General features: G+C 46.6%; 1 protein-coding gene across 6 annotated transcripts in view; it reads left to right on the top strand.

Moving 5' to 3' along the window:
* OSBPL9 (oxysterol binding protein like 9) overlaps positions 1–22,098 on the top strand; it is an 875,847-nt gene that overhangs the window by 590,886 nt on the left and 262,863 nt on the right. For all 6 annotated transcript variants that reach the window (XM_069232680.1, XM_069232678.1, XM_069232679.1 and 3 more), the window contains one exon: positions 435–547. In XM_069232680.1, coding sequence (XP_069088781.1) covers positions 435–547 — 113 coding nt within the window. The remainder of the gene's footprint in view (positions 1–434; positions 548–22,098) is intronic.

Here is a 22,098-nt window from a genome sequence, read left to right as displayed (position 1 = left end):
CGCCTCTCAAATTCCCTAAAGTCCTTTCCGGATGAGTCAGCTGAATGAATTGTTTGGGATTCAGAATCTATACAGTAGTAACTGCACTATTAGTTTTATCACCTAAAAAACGACATTCATTTGGTCATTCTGTGATTATGTTACTCTTTAGTTTAAAAATTCAAAGCGATAGGAATGCTAAACATGTACATGATATCTTTTAAGGTTTCTCTTTTTTCAGAAGGGACGACTAGGTTTCTTTGGTATGTACTGGTAGATTTGATCATTTGTGGGATATGCTTTATTGAATTTCTAGTCTGCATATTGTGTATTGATCTAAGTACCTTTCAGTTGCTTTCGCAATTTGCCAAGTTTATAAAGTGAATGCTGTTAAATGTTTGTATGAAAGTCAAGATTGTTTATTTGGGTCTCCTCATTTTTTGCCCCTTTTTTAGTTCCTCAGGTTCTGCAGATGTGCTAACACATAGCAGCACAGCAAATAGTTTAAAACGGCCGGACACCACAGAATCCCTTGACTCGTCCATATCTAATGGTACAAATGATGCAGGTATGTGCAAACACAGTTACATAGGAAAGTCTATCCTTTAAACATACTAAGCAGAGCTGAATGAAACCTTGTCTCTTGCAGAGTAAAGCAGGTCCAAGTTGTAACCATTTTGAAATTTACCAGGGAGATCATCCAATACCTTTTCCCTCCCAAATCTCACTTGCCTAAAACACACCACCCAGAACACTTTGGTGCATGCACCTCTATGTCTCGCATATAAAAAACCAGAGCAGGGCATTTCTTTTTAGGCTTTGAACTTTTTTTTGGACAAATTGACACTGTCCATCAAATGCAAGTTGGTGCTCGTAGTGAGCTATTCCATTCATGGAGTTATTGGAATTCTCTGTCAGTTTTTAGCACAGTCAATTTGTGATGCAGTTACATACCCTCTATGTACGAACTTTGCAGAAGGAGAATGTCTTTTTATCAGAATCTTTAGAATTTAGTCTACCATTACATCTCATCACATGCAAGCTTTGACTTTCTGAGACTGCCTCCAGATTTCGGCTTGAAGAGATGTGCTGATTGCTTTTAAAAGGTGAGAATAATTGTTTGACCTGCAGATCCTTTGCATTAGGAACTAAATTGCCTGTCATGCTTTGCAAGCTATTAATGAAAACAGAGGCTGCCTGAATATACCACCTAGAACTGGAGCAATAATCAGTATAGGAAAAAGTGGTCCCTAGTGGTTTTAGAAAGAGGATTGGGCCCGCAAGGCAGCACACCAATGGTTGCAGCGTCTCAGAAATGTTTGCTCTCTGGCTTGCCCGATTGACGTGCTTTAAAAAAAAACAAGCATTAGTAAATACAATAGGTTTCGCCTTTGTGCGCTACTCAACTTCTGAACGTCCTTTCAACATTCACTAGCCAAAACAACTGCGATTGTGATATTTGTAACAGGAAAATTATTATTTATAACAGTTCGGGGTCTTATTAAATTAAGCATATGTACATATAGGGTTTGTACGTGTCTTCAGTACATTCACAGCCTCATTTATACTATCTTTTTTTGTGAAAAACACACGGTTCTGAGGAAAAAATATGGATGGGAATCAGTTTTTTTCCGCATATTTATTCAATTTCTGCTGTTGCATTAAAACATAGTTTCTTTTAAAATGTAAAATGCAGAGGGGCGTGGCCAAGATGGCGGCAGCATAGGAGTGTCTCCTCGAAGCTCCGTCATCGGTGTCTGTCAGGGAGCGGACCAGGCCTACACAGCGGCTGTCCGAGGCATTCTCTCTGCTCCTTGGGATCCCTGAAACCAGTGGGCTCTGCCCCGGGGGGGGGGGGGGGGTGAAGACTGGCGGAGACAGCGTGTGTTGCAGCAGACCCGGAGCTCTGGAGCTGGGAGGGAGCAGCCACGTCTGTTGGTAAACCGAGCCAGCGGGTCCGGATGAGCGAGGCGGTGAGGAGGAACTGGGCGTGGGGAGCAACACTGATTCCTGTGCCCCATCCCCAAAACCTTGATCTGCCCCTGAGCTGGGAGACTGTGCATTGCAGGATCCCGCGCAGGACCAGCAACCATCGAGGAAGGGGGACGCTGCGAAGCCAGAGCACGTAGATACCAAACACTCAAGCCTACGAACCTGGAGAGTAAGAAAGAGAGAGCTGCACTACTCAGAAACCTGTGGAACCTGGACAGTGTATTGGAAGCCAACTCAGAACTTTGGGGCTATCCCGCCCAATATTTGTAGAGTGCCGCCTTCCTGATGGGCGGGACTGCAGAGGGGTCCCCACGGAGTTTGTCATTCTTGGATGGTCCCACATGGAAAGCCATCCGCACTCGATGGCAGTAGACCAGCCGAGGCCACAACCCTAGAGCAAAGGATGATGAGCAACTGAATATGGCGACAAACTGTACCCCACTGAAGTATTTGGCCCCGTTTCCAGAGGGGAAGCCTTGTTTATTGTTTGTTAAATGTTTATTATTGCTTTCATACTCTTTCAGAGGTGACCATACTGGGTGTATTGTCTGTGATGAGGAAACAGGTGGACGTCATTGTCTGGGTTGTGCAGCCTCTGATCAGACAGTGGGAACATGACCTAGCACTGGTTACACAACACCTGAATGGTAGGCATACTTAGTCTTAATGTAAGGGGTCTTAATGCTCCAGTGAAGAGTTTGGCTATTCTCTCAATGCTTCGGGAGATGAAATGTGACATTTGCTTGTTGCAGGAAACCCACCTGCTGAGAGTAGACTAGAAATAATTACGGCCCAAATGGTATGACCGTTAGTTCCACTCAGCGGGGCAGAGCAGGAAGGCAGGATTAGCGATTCTGATAGCTGTGCATTTCCCGGGAAGGATAATGTGCACACAAGCGGAGATACCCGGGAGGCTTCTCTCCCTACATATTATCATCCATGGTCGCACGAAAACAGTAGCAAACGTCTACGGTCCCAATTACCATCAGAAAGGTTTTCTTAAGACACAATAGGGAGAGTTATCCTTACACCGAACATAGATGTTATTATAGGGGGAGACTTCAGTATAGTCCCGGACTCTCAATTAGACAGATCTGCCTAATGACACGGTCAGTCAAGAGCCTTCTCAAAGGGCTTTCGGAAATGGCTAGGTGAGGCAGGCTTGACAGATACCTGGTGACTGCATCACCCACTAGACAGAGCTTGCACCTTATTTTCAGCGGCCAACCAACCATACACTAGATATAGACATTTTCCTCACCATACCATGCATCACTAACGCAGTGTCCCGTTCAGAGATTGTGACATCCTCTATCTCAGACCACTATCTATTTTCTTTGCATCTTGTTCTCCCCGCAACCTCATTGAAAATGAGACACTGGCATCTCAACACTAAAGCTCTCACATATGATGACACCTTAGCTGAAATTCGGGATACAATAGACCGTTACTTATTCATAAATGACACCTCAGAGACCAAAATGGATACACAATGGGAGGCACGTATGGTGGTTCTTAGAGGTCAATTTATAGCTATAGTGGCGAGACCTAACCCAATCAGACGTAACAAACAACCGCAGTTAGAGGACTTAATACGGGACTTGGAGGGCTCACTTAGGCACACAGCGTTGATGGCTACCAGGAGGCTTCTAACCACGACCTGGAAACAATTACGAGCCCTAGATATGGACAAAGCGGAACACGCCTTTCTAACAACGAAACAAAAGTACAATGTGGGAGGGAAACAAGGCTGGTCGCTTGCTAGCACACCGCCTTCGATCTCAGGCCGTGAAGAGGAGGGTGGCAGAGCTGACTCGGTCTGATTAAACCTTGACGTGCTAGGAGGACTTGATACGCAAACAATTCAAAGAGATCTATTTGTCTCTCTATGCCGCCAAAGATCTTGGTGCTGATGGTGTAGGGACCTATTTGGACTCTGTCCCTCTGCCCCAGATCCTGCAGGTGGCTAGAGACACACTAGATTAGGACATTACCCTGCTGAGGTGCTCTTGGCCTCCCAGAGCCTCAAGGCAGGAAAAGCGCTGGGTGCTGATGGCTTTGGGCGGAATTTTACAAGGCCGTTGGAGCCCAACTGGCCCCCATACTGGCAAGGCTGTACAATGTCTTGAGAGCTGCTGGCTTCCTCTCCCCTTCAATGCAACTGGGCACGATACTGGTCATTCCCAAGCTGGGGAAAGACCCATATTAGTGTTCCTCCCACCGTCCTATCACGTTGTTGAACATGGACCCTAAGATTTTCACTGGCATTCTAGCCCACAGGTTGGGTCCATACATGAGCATTTAGTAGACCCGGAACAGACCGTGTTTATTCCAGAGAGATCGTGTGCTGATAACACTAAGGGTCTCCGCCATTTTTTGGACAAAATTCAAAGTTCATGCAGTTCGGAGTGCTGTGGACTGTGCCTCAGGTTCTGTAACTGGATATGCTGTAACTACAATACGCCCAGAGCAGCAGTAAGTGTGAACGGAACCCTTTCTCAGCAGTTCCCTCTCTCCAGCGACACGCAGCAGGTTTGCCTCCTGTCGCCCTTATTGTTTGCTCTATACATGGAACCCTTTGCTGAATGCATAAGAGCACATCCCCACATCATAGGCATAACCATGGGTGGTAGGGCACACAAGTTGGCCCTCTATGCGGACAATGGGATTCTTCACCTGGCCTGGCCACAGACTTCCCTCCCAGCAGTAATGGAGGAGTTGGCAGCCTTCAGTGAAGTCTCTGGTTTCAAAACTAATTTATACAAGTCATTGATTCTTAATCTTACACTACCAGAGGCGGACAGAGCCACCTTGGAGGCGTCTCTGCCCTTCTCTTGGACCACAAGTGGGATTAAATATTTGGGTCTGCAGATCCTTCATACCTTAGGAGCTATTGTAGACCATAACGCGCTCCTGCAGACTGCCCAGTCAGAATTGGCAGGGTGGAAGACGTATATGGCCTCTCCTGGCTGGGACGCTTTCCCGGGGTCAAGATAACGCTCTTGCCAAAGGTGCTCTATGTCATTCAGACTTTACCCTTCTGGCCGCACCTCAGTGTACTGGACAAAATACAAACGCACATCTGGTTCTATATGTGGGCTGTAAAGAAAGCCAGAAGGGGGAAGACTGAAGCATATTTGGCCCAGGCTGAAGGGGGACTGGAAATCCCACACCTGCTGAGTTATTATCATGCAGCCCAATTGCGTTACATGGTAGAATGGTCACGGCCATACACTGAGAAATACTGGTGCTTTATTGACCAAGCCATAGCCGGGGTACATATTTGGAAGATCCCATGGCTACCTAAGTCTCATCATCCACCGGGTGTCTATAATTCCCATATCCTGCGAGCCACATTGGAGTCATTTATCGGGAATGTGGATTTCCCACCTGCACAGACGAAACCTCATTTCCATCTTGGCGAGATGCTAATTGCAAAAGAATTGGCGACCTCTTCGATGCAGAAGGGATTATGGACTTCACCCAGATACAGGAGGACTTTGACCTTCCGGGCACGGCATTCTGGCAATACTTAGCAGTCCGTCATTGGGTGACATCCCCATACGACATCATGCGAGCAGACCTCTTGCTCCATTTGAAAGATGGTTGCTCACCCGCACATCGGACAAATTACTCTTGTCGGACTTATACACTTTCCTGATTACCCCCTGTACACTACCCCACACACCAGCCAGGCGAAAATAGGAGTCACTGTGGTTGTTCCTTTACGGACAGGGAATGGAGGGATATTTTACATCAAGCATGAGTCACCGCACGCAGTATTACTACTAAAGAGATGTTTCTAAAGATAGCTCATTATTGGTATTATACGCCCCTAAGGGTTGCCTGGTGGAGACCACACAGCGGCAGTAAGTGTTGGCGTGGCTGTGGTCAAGAAAGTACGCTTGCCCATTTTTTGCAACAATGCCCCAAAATTGTCTCCTTTTAGGAAGCTGTCCTACAGGCGGTAGACAAAATATATGACACCAGTATACCAAGGTTCCCTAGCTATGTACTATTTGCACTCTCCTATCCACAGACATATCCTCTCCGCTCGCTTAGAGGACGCAACATCACACTAGCCCTTGGGCCGGCTAAGCAAGTGCTACTTTCGTAGATGCGTAGCTTTCTGAGTAAGTTAACTCAGAATCTCTCTCACACAACCCATGACACAATGAGGTACATAGTGTAGCTTAGGAGAAGTTGATTACATTGGTCCTGATGAGGCGCCATCAGATCCGTGAATACTTTTTAGGTGCAAAACATGTTGACCTTGATTAATGATTGAAGGAATAATTTTCCTTTACCTCCTTGCGTTTTTGGTAGAGTGTTGGAACATTATTTCCATTCCACTCCCTATTGTTTATAACCTTGACCGAGACCCTTTACAATTAATATAATAAAGGTTTTTGAGGTTCTTGAGCCAATTTTGACTCCTTTCTCTCCTGCTCTTGTTTGCCTGTAGGTTTAAATCTATCCTTACATATTCTTATCACAGCACACTCTACCAATTAAGATCTCTGACAAGGAGCCCCCTTGTGGGGCCCGTCAGACATTGCAGCGCTAATCTGACGAGGAGCAAGCCCTATGATGAAGCATGACATCCAAATGGATGTGTGAGGGCTCTTGCTTCTATCTTCAGAAGTGCCCTGTGGACTATTTTTTCTTGTGGAACATGGTATCTTTCTGATTTGCGTTACAGGAAATACACCCCAGGAATCCAAAAGTCCCCCTCTGGCACGCCTCTTTAAGGATCTGAGCTACCCTTCCATGAGCTACTTCCATAGAGCTGGCAAGCTACCAGGAGCTAGAGCTACTGGTTGGAGACCCCTGGTGTAACATATAATATAATGATTTGAGCCTTATAAGAAAAACAGATGGTAGATATAAGTATGTTTGTGATGTTGAGATAGGGTTGTCCAATGTGTGTATGGTGAGGGAGTGTATTTATTTGCTGGGGGGGAAGTGTGCACGGTACCTCGGTTGCAGGCGAATGGGAGGAGAGTGATAAAGAAGAAAGAAAGGATAGAAGATAGAAAAGATAAACAGATAGGAGATTGTGACAGGAGTAATAGGGGAGGGAGTACGTGGGGAGGGAAAGGTGGGTGGGGGGGATGGGAGGTGGGGGGGGGGAGTAGGGTGGAAATGGGAATTAGTGTCACTACAGGGACGTGTGTGTTATAAGGTTGTCTAGTTTGAACCAGAATTTACCACTTTTCAGTGGTGATGTCTTTAGGTATGAGTTTAGTGAGTTGCTTGCAGCTCTGGTGAATTTAACCCATTCCCACCATGTATGGGAGGAAAGTTTGGATGAGTCCTTCCACTCATTGAGGATAACTTAGGCCGGTTGTGACCAGAATGTCCCATAGGATACAATCGTCTTTGTTCAGTGCATATTTATGGTCAGAGGGGAGGATACCCGGTGTAATGGTCGCTAGGGTAGGAGTCCAGTGTATGTGGAAGATTTGTGATATGGTATTACTGATATCCAGCCAGAACTTGTTAATGGATGTACACTCCATTAGCATGTTTTAAGTCTCCTTCTTCCTTCTTAAAGCTTCAGCAGGTGTCAGAGCGCGGAAGACCTAGTTTGTCAAGTTTGACGGATTCCATTGGGTCATATTGGCCGTTCATTATCAACATTGTGTTAGTGAGGGAGTTATTATGTTTCAAGTGAGGAAGGCCATATGGCATGTCCTCTTGTGTGGTGTTTGAGTATTAGATTAAGGTTTCCCATTTGTCTTGTATTGATTTGGTTAGCAAGAATTTTGTGGGGGAGAGAAGAGAGTTTAGTTTGGATGCTAGGTGTCCGCCTTTGACATGTGATTTTGAAGTGTTAGGTAGGGCGTGAGGGGTTGGTGGCTTGTGTCTGGCTATAAGTAATTTAATTTTAAGGAAGCAGTAGAACTCTAGATTGTTTAGTTTGAGCTTATCTTTGATTTGGGAGATGTTTGTAAAGTGGTTTGTTTTTATTTTCTTGATAGTTCTAAAAGATGTGAGTGATAAAGGTTTCGCTAGGTTTTTTTCAATAGCGAGCATGGTAGAGGGTGAAGGGGGGTATGCTAGTAGGTAGAAGCCATTGGCTTACTTGTTTTATTAGGAAAGCGTGTTGGTATCTCCTACAGTCTGGTAAGTTTAAGCCACCAAGTTTTTAGGAAGTCTGTTTCTTTAGAGCAATTCCCTTTTTTTTTTAGAAATCAAAAGGAACTCCGCAAGCATTGTGTCAATTTTTGCGAAGAAGGTGTCTGGAAGGAATATGGGAGACATGCTGATTAAAAAGTTAATAAGGGGGGTAATCATCATTTTGATAGATTCTGTTTTTCACCACCAAGTGATGAACCTGCTAGACCATTGGTATAAGCTGTCTTTAATGTTTTCTAGTGTCTTTTTCTCGTTACGTTCAATAGGATCTATGAGGTTTTCGGTGAACCATCTATCCAGGTATTTTATCTTATGCGTGGGCCATTTGAGCCCATAAGTGTTTATGTGTGAGCTGTTACAGTGCACTTTGAGATAGTAGCCTGGCACTTCGGAGTGCTCGTTGATGGTGGATATGATGTGGGGCAGGGCTGAGTCTGCCTGGGTGGTGAAGAGTAGTATGTTGTCTGTAAAACTGTCAATTTCTGTGGGCCTTCAGGGAAGGGGATGCCAGGGATGAGGTGATTTTGTTAGTACAGGCAGGGTTTCTAATGTTAAAAAGAAACAGAAGCTGTGAGAGCGGGCATCCTTGTCTGGTTCCTTGTTGGAAGTTCAAGTAATTAGTTGGCTTTCTATTGATGTTTAGTCTAGCTTTAGGCTCTTGATATAAAGCGAGGATCATCCTGGATAAGACAAGGCCAAAATTGAAGGAGGTAAGTGTGGCTTGTAGAAAGGCCCACAATACCTTATTGAAGGCTTTTTCCTCTTCTAATGCTGTCACGCAGGAGGGTTGATGAAAAAGGTGGGCTTTTTCAATGGCGTGACTAAAACGTCTGATGTTATCTGGCTGAATCTCCCTTTGACAAAAACAGGACTGCAAGGGGTGTATTATGTTTGTGAGGATGGCATCCAGCCTAATAACCAAGATTTATGTGTATATTTTGCAATCTGGATTTATTAGGGATATGGGGTGATAGCTTTTGCATTGGATGGGTCCTTCCCTTCTTTGGAAATAACTAATAGTTGCCTCAGAGGCAGAGTCCTCAATGGTTACTGGGGAGGAGAAGTGGGGGAATAAATCTTGTAGGGTAGTGATTAGGGAAGTACCCCAGGTTTGATTGAAGGAGGCCGGGAAGCCGACTGGGCCCAGAGCCTTTCTGGCTTTTTATTTTTTTTAATAGCATTTATGATTTCCACGTGAGAAATCGGATATTCTAATCATTGTTTTGTCTAGCTTGGTGATAATTATTGTGTTGCGGTGTTCCAAGCATGTTTCATCTGGGGTATTATTGCTTTTGGAATAGAGGGTGCAGTAAAAGTTTTTGAAGGTGTTGACAACATCTCGTTGGTTAATGGTATGCCTTATTTATCAGTTATAGAGGTTATTCGTGTTTTCTTACGTGTCTGTTTTAAATAAGATGCTAGTATTTTTGTAGCTTTGTTACATCCGCAAAAGTTAATGCCTTAATATCTTTGGACTATTGAGTGGGCTTTGTTACTCACGACCTTGTTATATTCTTATTTAAGCTTTGTCAGATTGTTTAACTGTGTTTTGTCTTTGGATTGTTGAAGGTCTTTCTCTAATGCCTTTATTTTGAGTTCTAGTTGGTTGATGGTTTTGTTATCTAGCTTGTTTTTCTTTGCCATAAGTTTAATCCTACGACCCCGGATGGTGTATGTCAGAGCATCCCAGATGATTTGTGGGTTAGATCCAAGGTTGAGTTCTATTATTCAATCTCCTTTCTGATTATCTCTTTAAAGGAGGGTTCCTCCATAAGGAGGTCATTCGTTCGCCATGCTTTTATTCTTGTTGTGTTGCAGGAGATATCATATAGCAGGGATATGCAAGCATGGTCTAAGACTAGGATTGGTTAAATGGTGGGGGAAAGAGTGGCTGGGGCGTGTGTCTCGCCAACTAAGATATAGTCAATTCAGGAGAAAGTATTGTGCGATGGGAGAAGAATAAGTAGTCTTTCCTCGTGGGGTTGAATAGTCTCCATATGTCTTTTAGTTTAAGAGAGTTGCCTATATTTAGCATTTGTTTATGGGACTTGTTGAGTTTTAATTGGCAGGAAGAGTTCCTATCTATGGTGGCGTCTCAAGGTAAATTGAAAGCCCCTCCTAAGATGATTATGCAGTGATGGGCCAGGATTGAGAGTTTTTTGTTGAGGTTCACCCAAAATGCTTGGTTGTCGTTATTAGGGGATAAATGTTCACAACTATAATTTCAGTATTGTCTTTCTGTAATTTGGTGAGGAGCCATCTGCCTTCAGGATCGCCTTCTGAGGGCAAGATAAAAAGACCAGAGGTTTTTGAAGTAAGGCTGATCAATCTTTTTTTTTGTTATTTGCTGGGGCAACTCTCCAACTCATGATTTTCTTAGGAGATTTGCCTCTTTTAAAGCCACTTTGGTTTCTTGTAAGAGTATGAGATATCCCTTGAGCTTGTGGGTGTCTTCTAGGATTTTTTGGCTTTTGGTCGAGTGATTTAGTCCCTTGACGCTAATGAAGAGTACTTTTACGTTGTGCATCTTATTGAGAAGTGAGTCCCCATGTCTATGTACTGCCTGCTAGTTTTAAGCAGTGGGCAGGAGTAGAGTTCAATCAGTTTTAGAGTGCGCTACTCACCAGTGGGGTCTCAAGGCATTGTGGGGTGTGTCCTCAGGTTTCAGTCAGAGAGGAAGGTGTTGAGGTCCTTCCTGAATTGAGATAACGATGGCGACTGTCTGAGGTAGAGAGATATTGTGTTCCATCATTTTGCCACAAGGTCAGTGAACGATTTCTCTACAGCCGAGGACTTCTTTATGTGGGGTACGGTGGTGAGCGACTGCTGGGAGGAGCAGAGAGGTCTGGTAGGGGAGTAAAAGGTGATGCAGTGGTTGAGGTAGCTGGATCCAAGGTTGTGAAGGGCCCTTTAGGTGTGTATGAGGAGCTTGAAGTTGATCCTCTTCTAGACGGAGAGCCAGTGGGGATCTCTCAGGTGTCCTGTGATGTGTTTTTGGCGGGGATGTTCAGTATGAGTCTGGCAGAGGCGTTGTGGATTTGTTGTAGCTTGCTCAGGTTCTTCTTGGTGGTTCTGGCATAGAGGGCGTTGCTGTAGTCAAGTCTGCTTGTGAGCAGGGCGTGTGTAACAGTTTTTCTACAGTCACTTGGGATCCATCTGAAGAGCTTCCGTAGGAGTTGGAGGGTGTAGAAACAGGTGGAGACGACGGACTTGACCTGTCTTGTCATGGTGAGCGGTGAGTCGAGGACGATGCTGAGGTTGCGTGCGTGGTCTGTAGGAGTGGGGAGGCTGCCAAGTGTTGATAGCCACCAGGAGTCATCCCAGGTTGAGAAGGAGGGGCCCAGGATGACGATCTCTGTCTTGTCAGAGTTTAGCTTAAAGCAGCTCTCTTTCATCCAGGCGGCGATTGCTTCTATCCCGTCTTGTAAGTTCTTCTTGGCCGTTGTGGAGTTTTCAGTCAGGGAGATGATCAGCTGGGTATCATCAGCGTATGAGACGATGTTCAGTCCGTAGTTGAGAGGGGATTGAGAGGGAGAGGATGGTTTGGAGGGGATGGATTTTGGGGTAGACGAGAAGGTAGAATGAAAGGGTAAAGGGTGTGGAGATGGGAGAGGAAGAAGTAGTCTATCACAGTAGGTGACGGGAGAAGATGAAGAGTACATAAAATGAGAGGAATAGGTTGTGTAGAGGTGGTCTAAAAATTGAGGGGTACATAATTGATCCTATCTGATGTTGGGCGATGGAGTGCACAAGCGGTCAAGCCTAGGTCCAGAGTATAGTATTGCCGTGCTCTGTTAGTTCAGGACATGTACTTGAGATGAGCGGCTGTGTCTAGGTGGGGTATATGTATTTTTACTGCTTGGTGGTTAATGTGCCCAGCATTGATCCAGTGGGGCCTAGCAGGTCTGGTATCATAGAGTAGTAAGTGAAGTGGCGTGTGTGTTGCAATATGTCTCGTGTTGCTGGTGGTGGGTGTTTGGGGTTAACTTGAACCCCAATCTGTGGACTTCCTAACCCCCTGAGGCTGGAGATGTAAGTGTTGTACTTTCCTGTATAAACATAATAACTCGCCCCCCCCACCCCAACTTATAAATTCCAATGAAAGTGATATTGATACATATGTGAAATACCTATTAATTTATGTTCTTACCTGCAACTTGAATCTTGTGGTTCTAGAAATAAATTAACAAAACCTATTTTTGCTATATAAAAACCATTGGTTTGAAGTTAGGTCACTGAGTGTGTGCTTCTTCTGTTGTTTGAGTGTGTACAACAAATGGTTTGCACTACCCGCTGATAAGCCTAATTGCTCGACCACACTACCACAAAAGAAAGCATTAGTATTATCTACTTTAGCCTTTGGGGAACACCTGGGCTCTGTGCACACTATATCTCATTTTGATATAATATATATATATAGAGCCAGCTTCCTACAGGTGACTTGCATCTGGCACATGCAGTGCAAGGGGACCTGGCACATAGGGGTGTGTGGCGGGTTGTGTTTTCAGTTTAGCCTGTACCAACACACACAGTCAGCTATGGGAGCACTGTGTGGGTTTGGTGAGGGGTCCCTGAGGGTGGCACAGCTGGTGCTGCAGCCCTCAGAGACTTTCCTTAGTACCCCAGGGGTACCATTTACTAGGGACTTACAGTGGTAGCTAAAGAGTTTGCCAATTGTGCAAAACAACTGTGCGGTTTTTGGGCAAGAGATCTGGCACTAGGGACCTTGTTAGGAGGGACCCAGTGCCTAGCAGTAAAAATCACACCAGAAAGCAAACAAAAAGTGTGGGTAGGAGGGTGACCATGTCAAAAGAGGCACTGTCCTACAGCACAACACTTGGAACGTCCGGATAATAGAGGTTATTATACATCTTTTCGCAAGACAGCTGCACTCCCTCTGCCTTCTCAGATCTATTAAAAAAAAATGTATTCAGGAATGAAGTTCCTCCCCCGCCCAAAAAGATGTGCTTAGTAGGAATAAATGTGTGAATTGAAATAAGAACATTTATTCAAATAACATGCTTTATTGAGCAATATTTATTTTCACCAAAATGTGTATCTTTAGTGGGCCTCTGTTAGCAGGGCTTATGGCTTTCGTGCCTGGCTGTTATTGTTTAAACTTATGTCAATGTTCGCTATTTGGATAGCATAAACCTGGCTTAAAGGAAGGGGTGTGTAAGAGCATCCACAGGGGAAACAATTTCAAGTTGACTGTTGTCTGGGCACAAGGCAACCATCTTTAAATTATTTTTGTATGACTTAACTAAAATATTAAAAAGGGGCTGCTGCACGTGTGCCATGTTGCAAACTTTTTAAATGATTTTTCTTAAAGCATAAGGAAAACAGTTACAGGATGATCATTGTGCATGCTTCCCAGTGCGTGACAGCCATCTTAGAATTATTTGTCTTTTGCTTTAAGAAAAATCATTCCAAGTTGGCTGCCGGACACATAGCTAAAAAAAAAAAAAAAAAAAAAATTGGCAAAGCTAGTAGGTTTCTTGGGCAAGACCATTTGGCTTTGACAGTGCTTGTTTTCACTCTCCATGGCTATATTCATCTGCTGTAGGCAAAACAACAAGAAGATGTCTCCTTCAAAGGTATGAGTGGACTTTACCTCTCTATCACTTCATTATACCCCTTAACATTAAAGCTGTAGTCATAACTTTTAAATAGGCACCACAAGATTTGCAGGGGAGCCATGTCAGTGGCCTCACTCTCCCTCCATACTTCATATCCCTAAATAAAGAATCAACCGTTACTTATAAAACCCAATAATAATCACCCACACCCAGACATATGAGTACAACCAAACACCAAATGCCTACCTGAAACTTTCTTCACCCCAAATCTGGATCAGTGAATGCAATCCACAAAATTAATTGTATAACCTGAATGCCTTTACCTAAATTACTATGTCTGAACTTAGTGGTTTTGTCTCTCCCACAAAGAGGAGTCAAGATTGTCCCATTACTTTTTAATAGTGAACAGAAACAGTTACTAAAACAAAATCATGCCTCCACCCCCATCGAAGTCCTTCCATCAAATTCCTAATTAGATCAAGCATTGATTAATGAACTTACTGAAACTTAACAAAAAGGACAAATCTTGAAGGATGAGCAACAGGTAACAAATTTCACTCAGGCAGCCACCTTCAGAGGAGCATCCAGCACCTCGACTAAAGCAGCATCAACAAGATTTCACTGGCGGGTCACAGGTAGCCCTTGCCAACAGCCATCCTGGGACAGGTGCCCACAGTGTTAGCTTAAATATGAATTAATCACTTTCCCTTTGTCATGTTGTTAACAACTCAGAAAGGCCAAGTAAAGTATGACAGCGACCAAAAAAAGAAACAAAATGTACACCTCCCTTGCTCTTCATTAACAACTTTTTGAGTTCACAGCTGCATTAAACTTATCTGATAGAGACTTCCAGCTGCTGCTTCCTTACCTTTGATTTTCCTCAGATGTCAGACTGTTCTGGAAACTTTTTCTCGAACAGTACCCCTGCGTGTGCCGTCGGGTGGCTGTGTTTGACTCCTTGTCTCCTCGTTGTTGTCAGAAGTGACGTTGCAGTCATCTATATAGGCGCAACCCAGGCATCAGTTCTTTTCTTTCTGTCTCAGCTCATCCAGAGATAGTTAACCCTCTGTCGCATTTGACAGGCCTCTTTTCGACATTTTGTCAAAGTTTTTTGTTTTTTTGTTCGTGTGTTGAGGATGACATCTAAGGCAGCAGGGTTCACACCGCGTGGCACCCGTCACCGCACCATATCGGTTACAGACTCTCATCTCCTCTGCCTCTGGTGCTTTCAGTACAACCACGACTCCAAGTTGTGCTCAGACTGCCGGGTAATGGCTCCAAAGGCTTTGAGGGAGTGGACCCTAAAGCTGCTTGTGCCCCGGCATTCGATGACACCAGCACATGCGACTCCTCGAGGTCTCGGTCCTGGTTGAGAAGAAGGTTGCAAGAGTCTGCCAGGAGGTCCAAGTCCTCTTCATCACACTCAAGATCCTTGGGACACTCAGGGCTGAGGTACAAAAAGAAGTTTAAGAGAACTTTGACTTTACCTCGCCGACGAGACGAGCAGAGAACATTCGCATTACCAGCACGGTTCTGCTGAGCCATAGCCCAATTCAACTCCACGCCTCCCCCCATTTCCGGGAGCCAGATGATCACCCGCTCAAATAAAAGAACTTCACAAGGCCACGCACTGCATATTCAAGCAGGCCGACCCCGCTAGCGTGCCTCTGGGCCCCGCAGAGTCGGAGGAGACCTCATCAGGTTCCACACTGGCAGCTTCGGCTCTGATGAGGTCTCACAGATCCAAATCCAGATCTGGACTGGTGCCAGTCGTACCCAGGTGAAATTCTCTGGTGCCGGTCCTGACGCTGATGCTCCCGGCACCACTGGAGATCACAGGCAGCACCAGCCCCATTGTGATTCCAGACGATCTGGAGCCAAAACGGCAACACACAACACCGATTCCAGCACCGACGATGCCCACAGGTGCCAGATCATTGCATTAGCCTTTTTTTTCACAGCCTGGCAAGGAAGAAGATTGGAAGGGTCCTCTGGACCCACTAGAACACTAGTTAGAAAGCTCTTTGGACTGTAATGAGGAATTGGGAGAGGCTAGTGGAATGCAGACCTCTCCAGATACTGGCTTGCTCTCTACCCCCACTGTGGCTACAGAGGAGGGAGCTTCCTGTGCAATGGTGGTGCGTAGGTCAGCAGAGGTCCTCAACCTGGGGCTTCCACTTCCTAACACCTTCTGTCCTTTAATGAAGCACGTACGAACAACCTGGTGAGAACTTGGTCCAAGCCCCGCACAGGGGCTCCTGTAAATAGGACAATTTCCAGCCGCCATCACCCTGCAGCAGACAACCCTAGTTTTCTCAGCTAACATCCCACCCCAGAGAGCTTGGTAGTCCTACCAGTCTGCCACAGAGGTTGGTGAACACCATGCGCTTATTTAGGATACAGTTGCTCAAGTGCTACCTCAGGTCCCGGAGGAGGCCTGGGCCATACTCTCCCAAGCAGTAAAAGGCTGGAAGGACGAAGCGAAGTTCACCATTCGGTGTGGCTTGGATACGACTGACTCGCTGGGCGGAGAGGTTGCATCAATGGTGGCCTTACGGCGCCACGTCTGGCTGAGAACATCTGTTTTTTGGGGAATGTCCAGGCAAACCTGAAGGACATGCCCTTTGATGAGACTCTCTTGTTTGGCTTGGCTTGTTTGGATATGGAAAGGGTGCGGCACTGCGCCAGCCCTATGCCAACCATCATTTTATGCAACCACCCCAGGCTATGTGAGGACGTAGTGCCTTTATACTTAGAGGGTCTGAAAGCAAGAGGTCATCTGCCACCCAGCCCCCAGCAGCTGCAGCATCAAATCCCTCAAAGTTTGGTTCTGCCGGACTATGCTTGTCCTGTTGGAGGGAGAATTCACCATCATCTCCTCCACTGGCACTCCATCACATCGGATGCATGGGTACTGCAGTTCATCAGGAACGGTTGTGCCCTGCCTTTCCAATCCTTTACTCCCCACCCCATACCGCCAACATTTGAACGACTGCTGGAGTATCATTTGTCTTTACCCTGAGAGGAAATTACAGCTCTCTTGGCCAAGGGATCTTAGAAAGGGTTCCGATATCAGAAGTAGGCAGTGGTTGTTATTCCCACTTTCTTGTGATACCCAGAAAGAACAAGGGTCTTCACCCCATTCTAGACTTACGGACCATAAATCTTTTCCTCAAGAAACAGAAGTTCATGATGCTTATGTTGGCTCACGTCTTGCTGCCCTAGACCTAGTAGACTGGTTGGTAGCGCTGGAATTACAGGATCCATATTTCCACATCTCCATCCTGCCGGCCCACAGGCTTTAGCTGCGGTTCAAGGTGGGCCACAAACACTTTTAGTTCACCATACTTACATTTGGCCTTAACAGTGCTGTAGGGTTAACAGGAAGCAGTAAAAAGTAATCTTGATGCATATTTTCCAGATAGTTCATTAGTTAACAAAAACGCCTCATCCATCAAACACGACTCCGGCTAAAACCGCCGTCAAATTCTCTCCGCCTATCTCCGCGCATTCCACATTTGTTTCCATGACAAGTGACTTTGTTCTCGGGATCACTTGTCATGTACACCGCAAGTGCCCCCCGGCTGTTCACCAAAGTAATGCCAGTGGTCGCAGCTCATCTGCGCAGGTTAGGGGTTTCAGTCTTCCCCTACCGTGACGACTGGCTGTTGAAGGCAGGCTCACCTCAGGCTGTCTCCCATCTCCAGACTACAGCAGACCCTACTGCGTTCGCTGAGGTTCACTATAAACATGCCGAAGTAACACGTGACTTGCTCTCCGGCGCTCCCTTTCATCTGAGCTGTTCTGGACACAGTGCAGTTTCAGGTTTTTCCTCCTGAGTGGCAAGTCACGATATTTGGTGTAGGAGGCTGTCCTTGTGTCTGGTGGACACCTATGGTGTTGGCACCTTATGCCAGGTTGAGACAACCCTTGTTAGTAAGGGTTACTGTGTCTAGCCAGGTCACTCTAGTGGTAGCTGTGGTGAGCAGCCAAGACTTATCTAGGAGGAGTGTGAAGCATTTCCAATACCACAGTAGTCACACAGTAGCTTATCACACATGAAAGGAACCACGCAGTGTTGCAAAAATAAAGGTACTTTATTATAGTAACACTGAACTAGAATACTATACACAATCCCCCCACTCTGGAGGTAAGTACACACAAAATATACAAAGGTAAGTACTAGGAATTAGCATAAAAACATTAGAAATAGTAAGAAATAGAATGGGGCCTGTAGGGGGGCCAAACCATATACTAAAATAGTGGAATACGAGAATGGGTCCCCCACCAGATGATATGGAGTAGTTAGCCAAGGGCTGGGTGAGTATGGAACCCCAAGAGGTGAGTATCTAGAAGACCCCCCAGCAACCAGACCAGCAGAGGTAAGTTACCTGGTCGTTCCATAGCCTAACATGGTGACTTAGAATTGAAACAATGCAAAAACAGGAACAGACTGGTGGAACTCAACAGTGGATTTTGGATGAAGAGGGCCTGTAAAAGAAGGGGACAGAGTTGAATCCAGGCAAGAGTGTCCAGGTGGGGCAGGAGGCAATGCCCACCCTCCTGTGGGTGAAGATCCGGGTCGATGGTGGTGGATGAAGTCCATCTGCGGAGTCCAGGAGCTACAGAGAAGTCACCTAGGAGCTGTCCCTCAGTGGTCGCCGGATTGCAGACGGGTCAGTGATCAGGAGGACCACCAAAAAGCACAAGCAAATGCAAGTTGGAGCTGAAGAATATTTGCTGGGCTGGAGGACCAGCAAGGTTCTGGGGACTCGACCCTTGGAGGGCAGTCCGAGCTGACCCTCAAAAGACAGGAGAGCAAGCAGAAGCAGTCTGAGCCCCACGAGCAACCCACTAGCAGCAGGCACCATAAATAGCAGTGAGGCCTAGGCAGCACACCTTAACAGGAGTCCCATGTCGCTGGAGCAGCAGAGAGGAGACTGTCCTTGCAGAGGTAGAGTGCTGGGGGCCAGAGCTACTTGGAGCCTGAAGATCCCTCGGAGTAGGATTCAACAAGCCTTGGTTGCTGCTATAGTCATGGTGCACCGGGGCTCTGTCTTGGAGGAAGAGGCAAGGACTCACTGTCTCCCAATTTGGACAGAAGGCATAGAGGACCCATAGGTCCCCTCAAAAACACCAGCTGTGTTGGAGAATCCTTGCAGGTCCAGAGGACAGCAGATCACAGCAGCCGGACGTCGTTGCCTTAGGTGCCTCCAGATGCAGGGAAGTGACTCCTTCACTCCAAGGGAAATTTCTTCTTGCTTCTTTGGTGTTGCTGAAGTCTTGCCGACCCGAGAGGAAGCACAGCTGTGGAAATGTTGGAAGTTGCTGACAGTTGCCGCAGAAACAATGTTGCAAGGAGAGGTTGTCTCAGGGTTGCAGTCTGTTTCGATTCCTGTGAAGTCGAGCAGCGGTTCCAGTGGCCAAGAGCAGAAGAGGTTGTTGCAGGGGAGTCCTGGTGGAGTCTTGCACACCAAATCTAGGGACCCACCCGCAAGGGAGTCCCTAAATAGCCCAAAAAGTGGCTTGGTCACTTTGCAATGTGACCACCTATCAGAGAGGGTCACTGATGTCACCTGCCTAACCTAACCACTTAGATGCTCCTAGGGGCCCATGCCCATCTTGGTTTCAAGATGGCAGAAACAAGTGGCCACCCGGAGGAGCTGTGGGCACCTCCCCAGGGGTGGTGATCGAGAGGGAGTGGTTACACCCCTTTCCTTTTGGCTAGTTTCAGGCCTGCTCTTGCAGGGGTGCCCATACACACAGGGATCTGCACCCTGCCCTTAGGGCTGGAAGGGCCTACCATAGGGGTGACTGACAGTGACCTGGTGTGGTGACCAGCAGTGAAAGGGTACATGCACCTTTTCACACAGGCTGCAAATGGCAAGCCTACAGACACAGTTTCCATGGGCCACCATGGGTGGCAAAATACATGTTGCAGCCCATGTAGGACCCCTGGTGTACCAATACCCCGGGTACCTAAGTACCATATACTAGGGACTTGCAGGGGTGCACCAGAATGCCAATTGTTGGTGCTAAAGGGTACCAAGGCAACCACATTCTAGTAAAAACAGTCTAAGCACACTGACAGCAGGTAAAAAGTGTGGATAACCATGCCAAAAAGAGTGACTTTCCTGCATTTGGCCTATGATACTGATGTTTCAGCCTCTATTCTGGATTTCATTAAGAATGACTCTGAGGCTGCCTGGCCTCATGGCATGGCATCCTGCTGGTGACACGTATGCTGGCTCTGTAGTGGGACCTGAAGTTCCAGTGGGTGCAGCATAGCATAGTATTGTATTGTATTGAAATTTGTAAAGCGCAAACTGTCACTATGCTGGTATCCTGGCACTGATAACAGACGAGACTAACATACCTGCTGCTGGGCCTTAAAGCAAGCGCTGCTGTTGTGTACAATTATTTAGGAAACAACCAGGTCAGAAGACCTTTCTAAATTTTAGCAGATCCATGGGTGATCTAAGAGAGGAGGGTAGCTTGTTCCACAGTAAGGCTGCTTGAACTTCGAAAGCACGACCCCCCCTATTGTTTCTTGTGGAACGTATTCATGCAAACCAGGTCTGCTGAACTCCAGCAGAGGGGTCTCATTGGGATATACGCTTTGATCATACATTGCAGCAGCACTGGTCCTTTGCCATGTAATGCCTTATGCATGTGCACATGGCTTTGAATGTGATCCTCTGCCTGATCGGCAGCCGGTGCAGTTCTCTCAGAGCACTGGAAGCCGAGAATCTAGGAGTTCTATTAAGGGCAAATTTAGTAGCCCCCACATGGACTCTGTACAGTCTTTTAATCAATTATTCTGGAGCTCCTAGCAGCAGGGTGTTACAGTAGTCCAGTCTACTGAGTATGAAATTACGAACAAGAGTGTTCTGGCATGGGCATGCAGAAGGGGGTGCACTTTCCTCAGACCCCATAATATTGCAAAGCTGGTACCAGATACTTTTGAAACAAGGTTCGCTAGGGATAACTTATTGTGAAAAATGACCCCAATATTATGTTCGGCACCAGCTGGGCTAATCTCCTCTTTTGTAGGGAGAGGCCAAAAATTAGGGTGAATTTTTGCAGCAGAGCAACAAAATAATTCAAGCAAAAACAGATCACAGCACACAATAAGCAACAGTAAGAAAAAAAGAGTCTTGACACTCCGTAGTGTTAGGTTAAGTTGAGTAAATGAAGAAAACAGGTACGTCGGTATTCAAATCTTGTCTCAAGCTGGAGTGAAGATTGCAGACAAGTGTTGGTGCAGGGATTCCACCAACAAGCCTTGGCAAAGGCAAATTCGCAGGTAGTGGAAAAGTGGGGCTGCTGGGGACCAGCAAGGCCCAGGAGGACTCAACCCAGGAGAGGGAGTCACAGGGGACCCTCAGCGACACACAGGACCTACAAGAGCGGAGGCAGCACCCACCGGAGTTCCACAGGACGAGGACGCAGAAGGAGCCTATGCAGCAATAAAGAAAGTGATCCCATGCTGTAGGAGAACCACGCAGAGGGGTGTGCGTTGCAGGAAGGAGTGCTGGGCTCTGGAGCTACACCTCGCCAGAAGATCCCTTGGAGGAGATGCACACAATTCTTGGTAGCTGCAAGAGACACAGTTCATGGGGTTACTGTCCTACATGGGTAGGCAAAGGCTCACCTCGACCAAAGGTGGACAGCTGGCAGAGAGGACCAAGAGGACTACTTCGGACCACCACCTGCGATGCAGGATCCACGCAGCTCAAGATGAGAGGAGATCCATGGAGTCAGTCGCCGCTGTAGCAGGTGCCTGCGGATGCAGGAGAGTGACTCCTTCTTTCTTCCAGTGCAGACTAAAGACACACCACCCTCAGTGGATGCACAGCAAGTGGAAACGTTGCAGTAGCTGGCAGCAGCCCTGGAAACAATTTTGTAGAAGAGTTCTTCTTGGAGGCAGACTGTCGGGTCCTGAAGGGTCCAGTTGTTGTTCCGGAGGGCAGAAGTCGAAGTAAAGGTTACAGAAGAATCCTGCTGGAATTTTGCAAGCCGAATCTGAGAACCCACCCAAGAGAGAGACCCTAAATAGCCCTGAAAGAGGGATTGGTCACCTAGCTAGGTAAGCACCTATCAGGAGGGGGCTGTGACGTCACCTGCCTGGCCACTCAGATGCTCCCACTTTGGAAACAAGATGGCAGAACCCAGGGACCCTCTTGAGGAGCTCTGAGCACCACCCCTGGGGTAGTGATGGACAGGGGAGTGGTCACTCCCCTTTCCAGTGTACAGTTTCACGCCAGAGCAGGGACTGGGGGTCCCTGGACTGATGTGGACTGGTTTATGCACACCCTTCAAAGCATACAAGTGGCTTGGGGAAGCTACCCCTCCCAATACAGTCACACCTATTTCCAAAGGGAGAGGGTGTTACCACCCTCCCCCA

Source organism: Pleurodeles waltl, chromosome 4_2, assembly GCF_031143425.1.
Source record: "Pleurodeles waltl isolate 20211129_DDA chromosome 4_2, aPleWal1.hap1.20221129, whole genome shotgun sequence".
Lineage (NCBI taxonomy): Eukaryota > Metazoa > Chordata > Amphibia > Caudata > Salamandridae > Pleurodeles > Pleurodeles waltl.
This window is presented reverse-complemented; position numbering and strand designations above follow the sequence as displayed.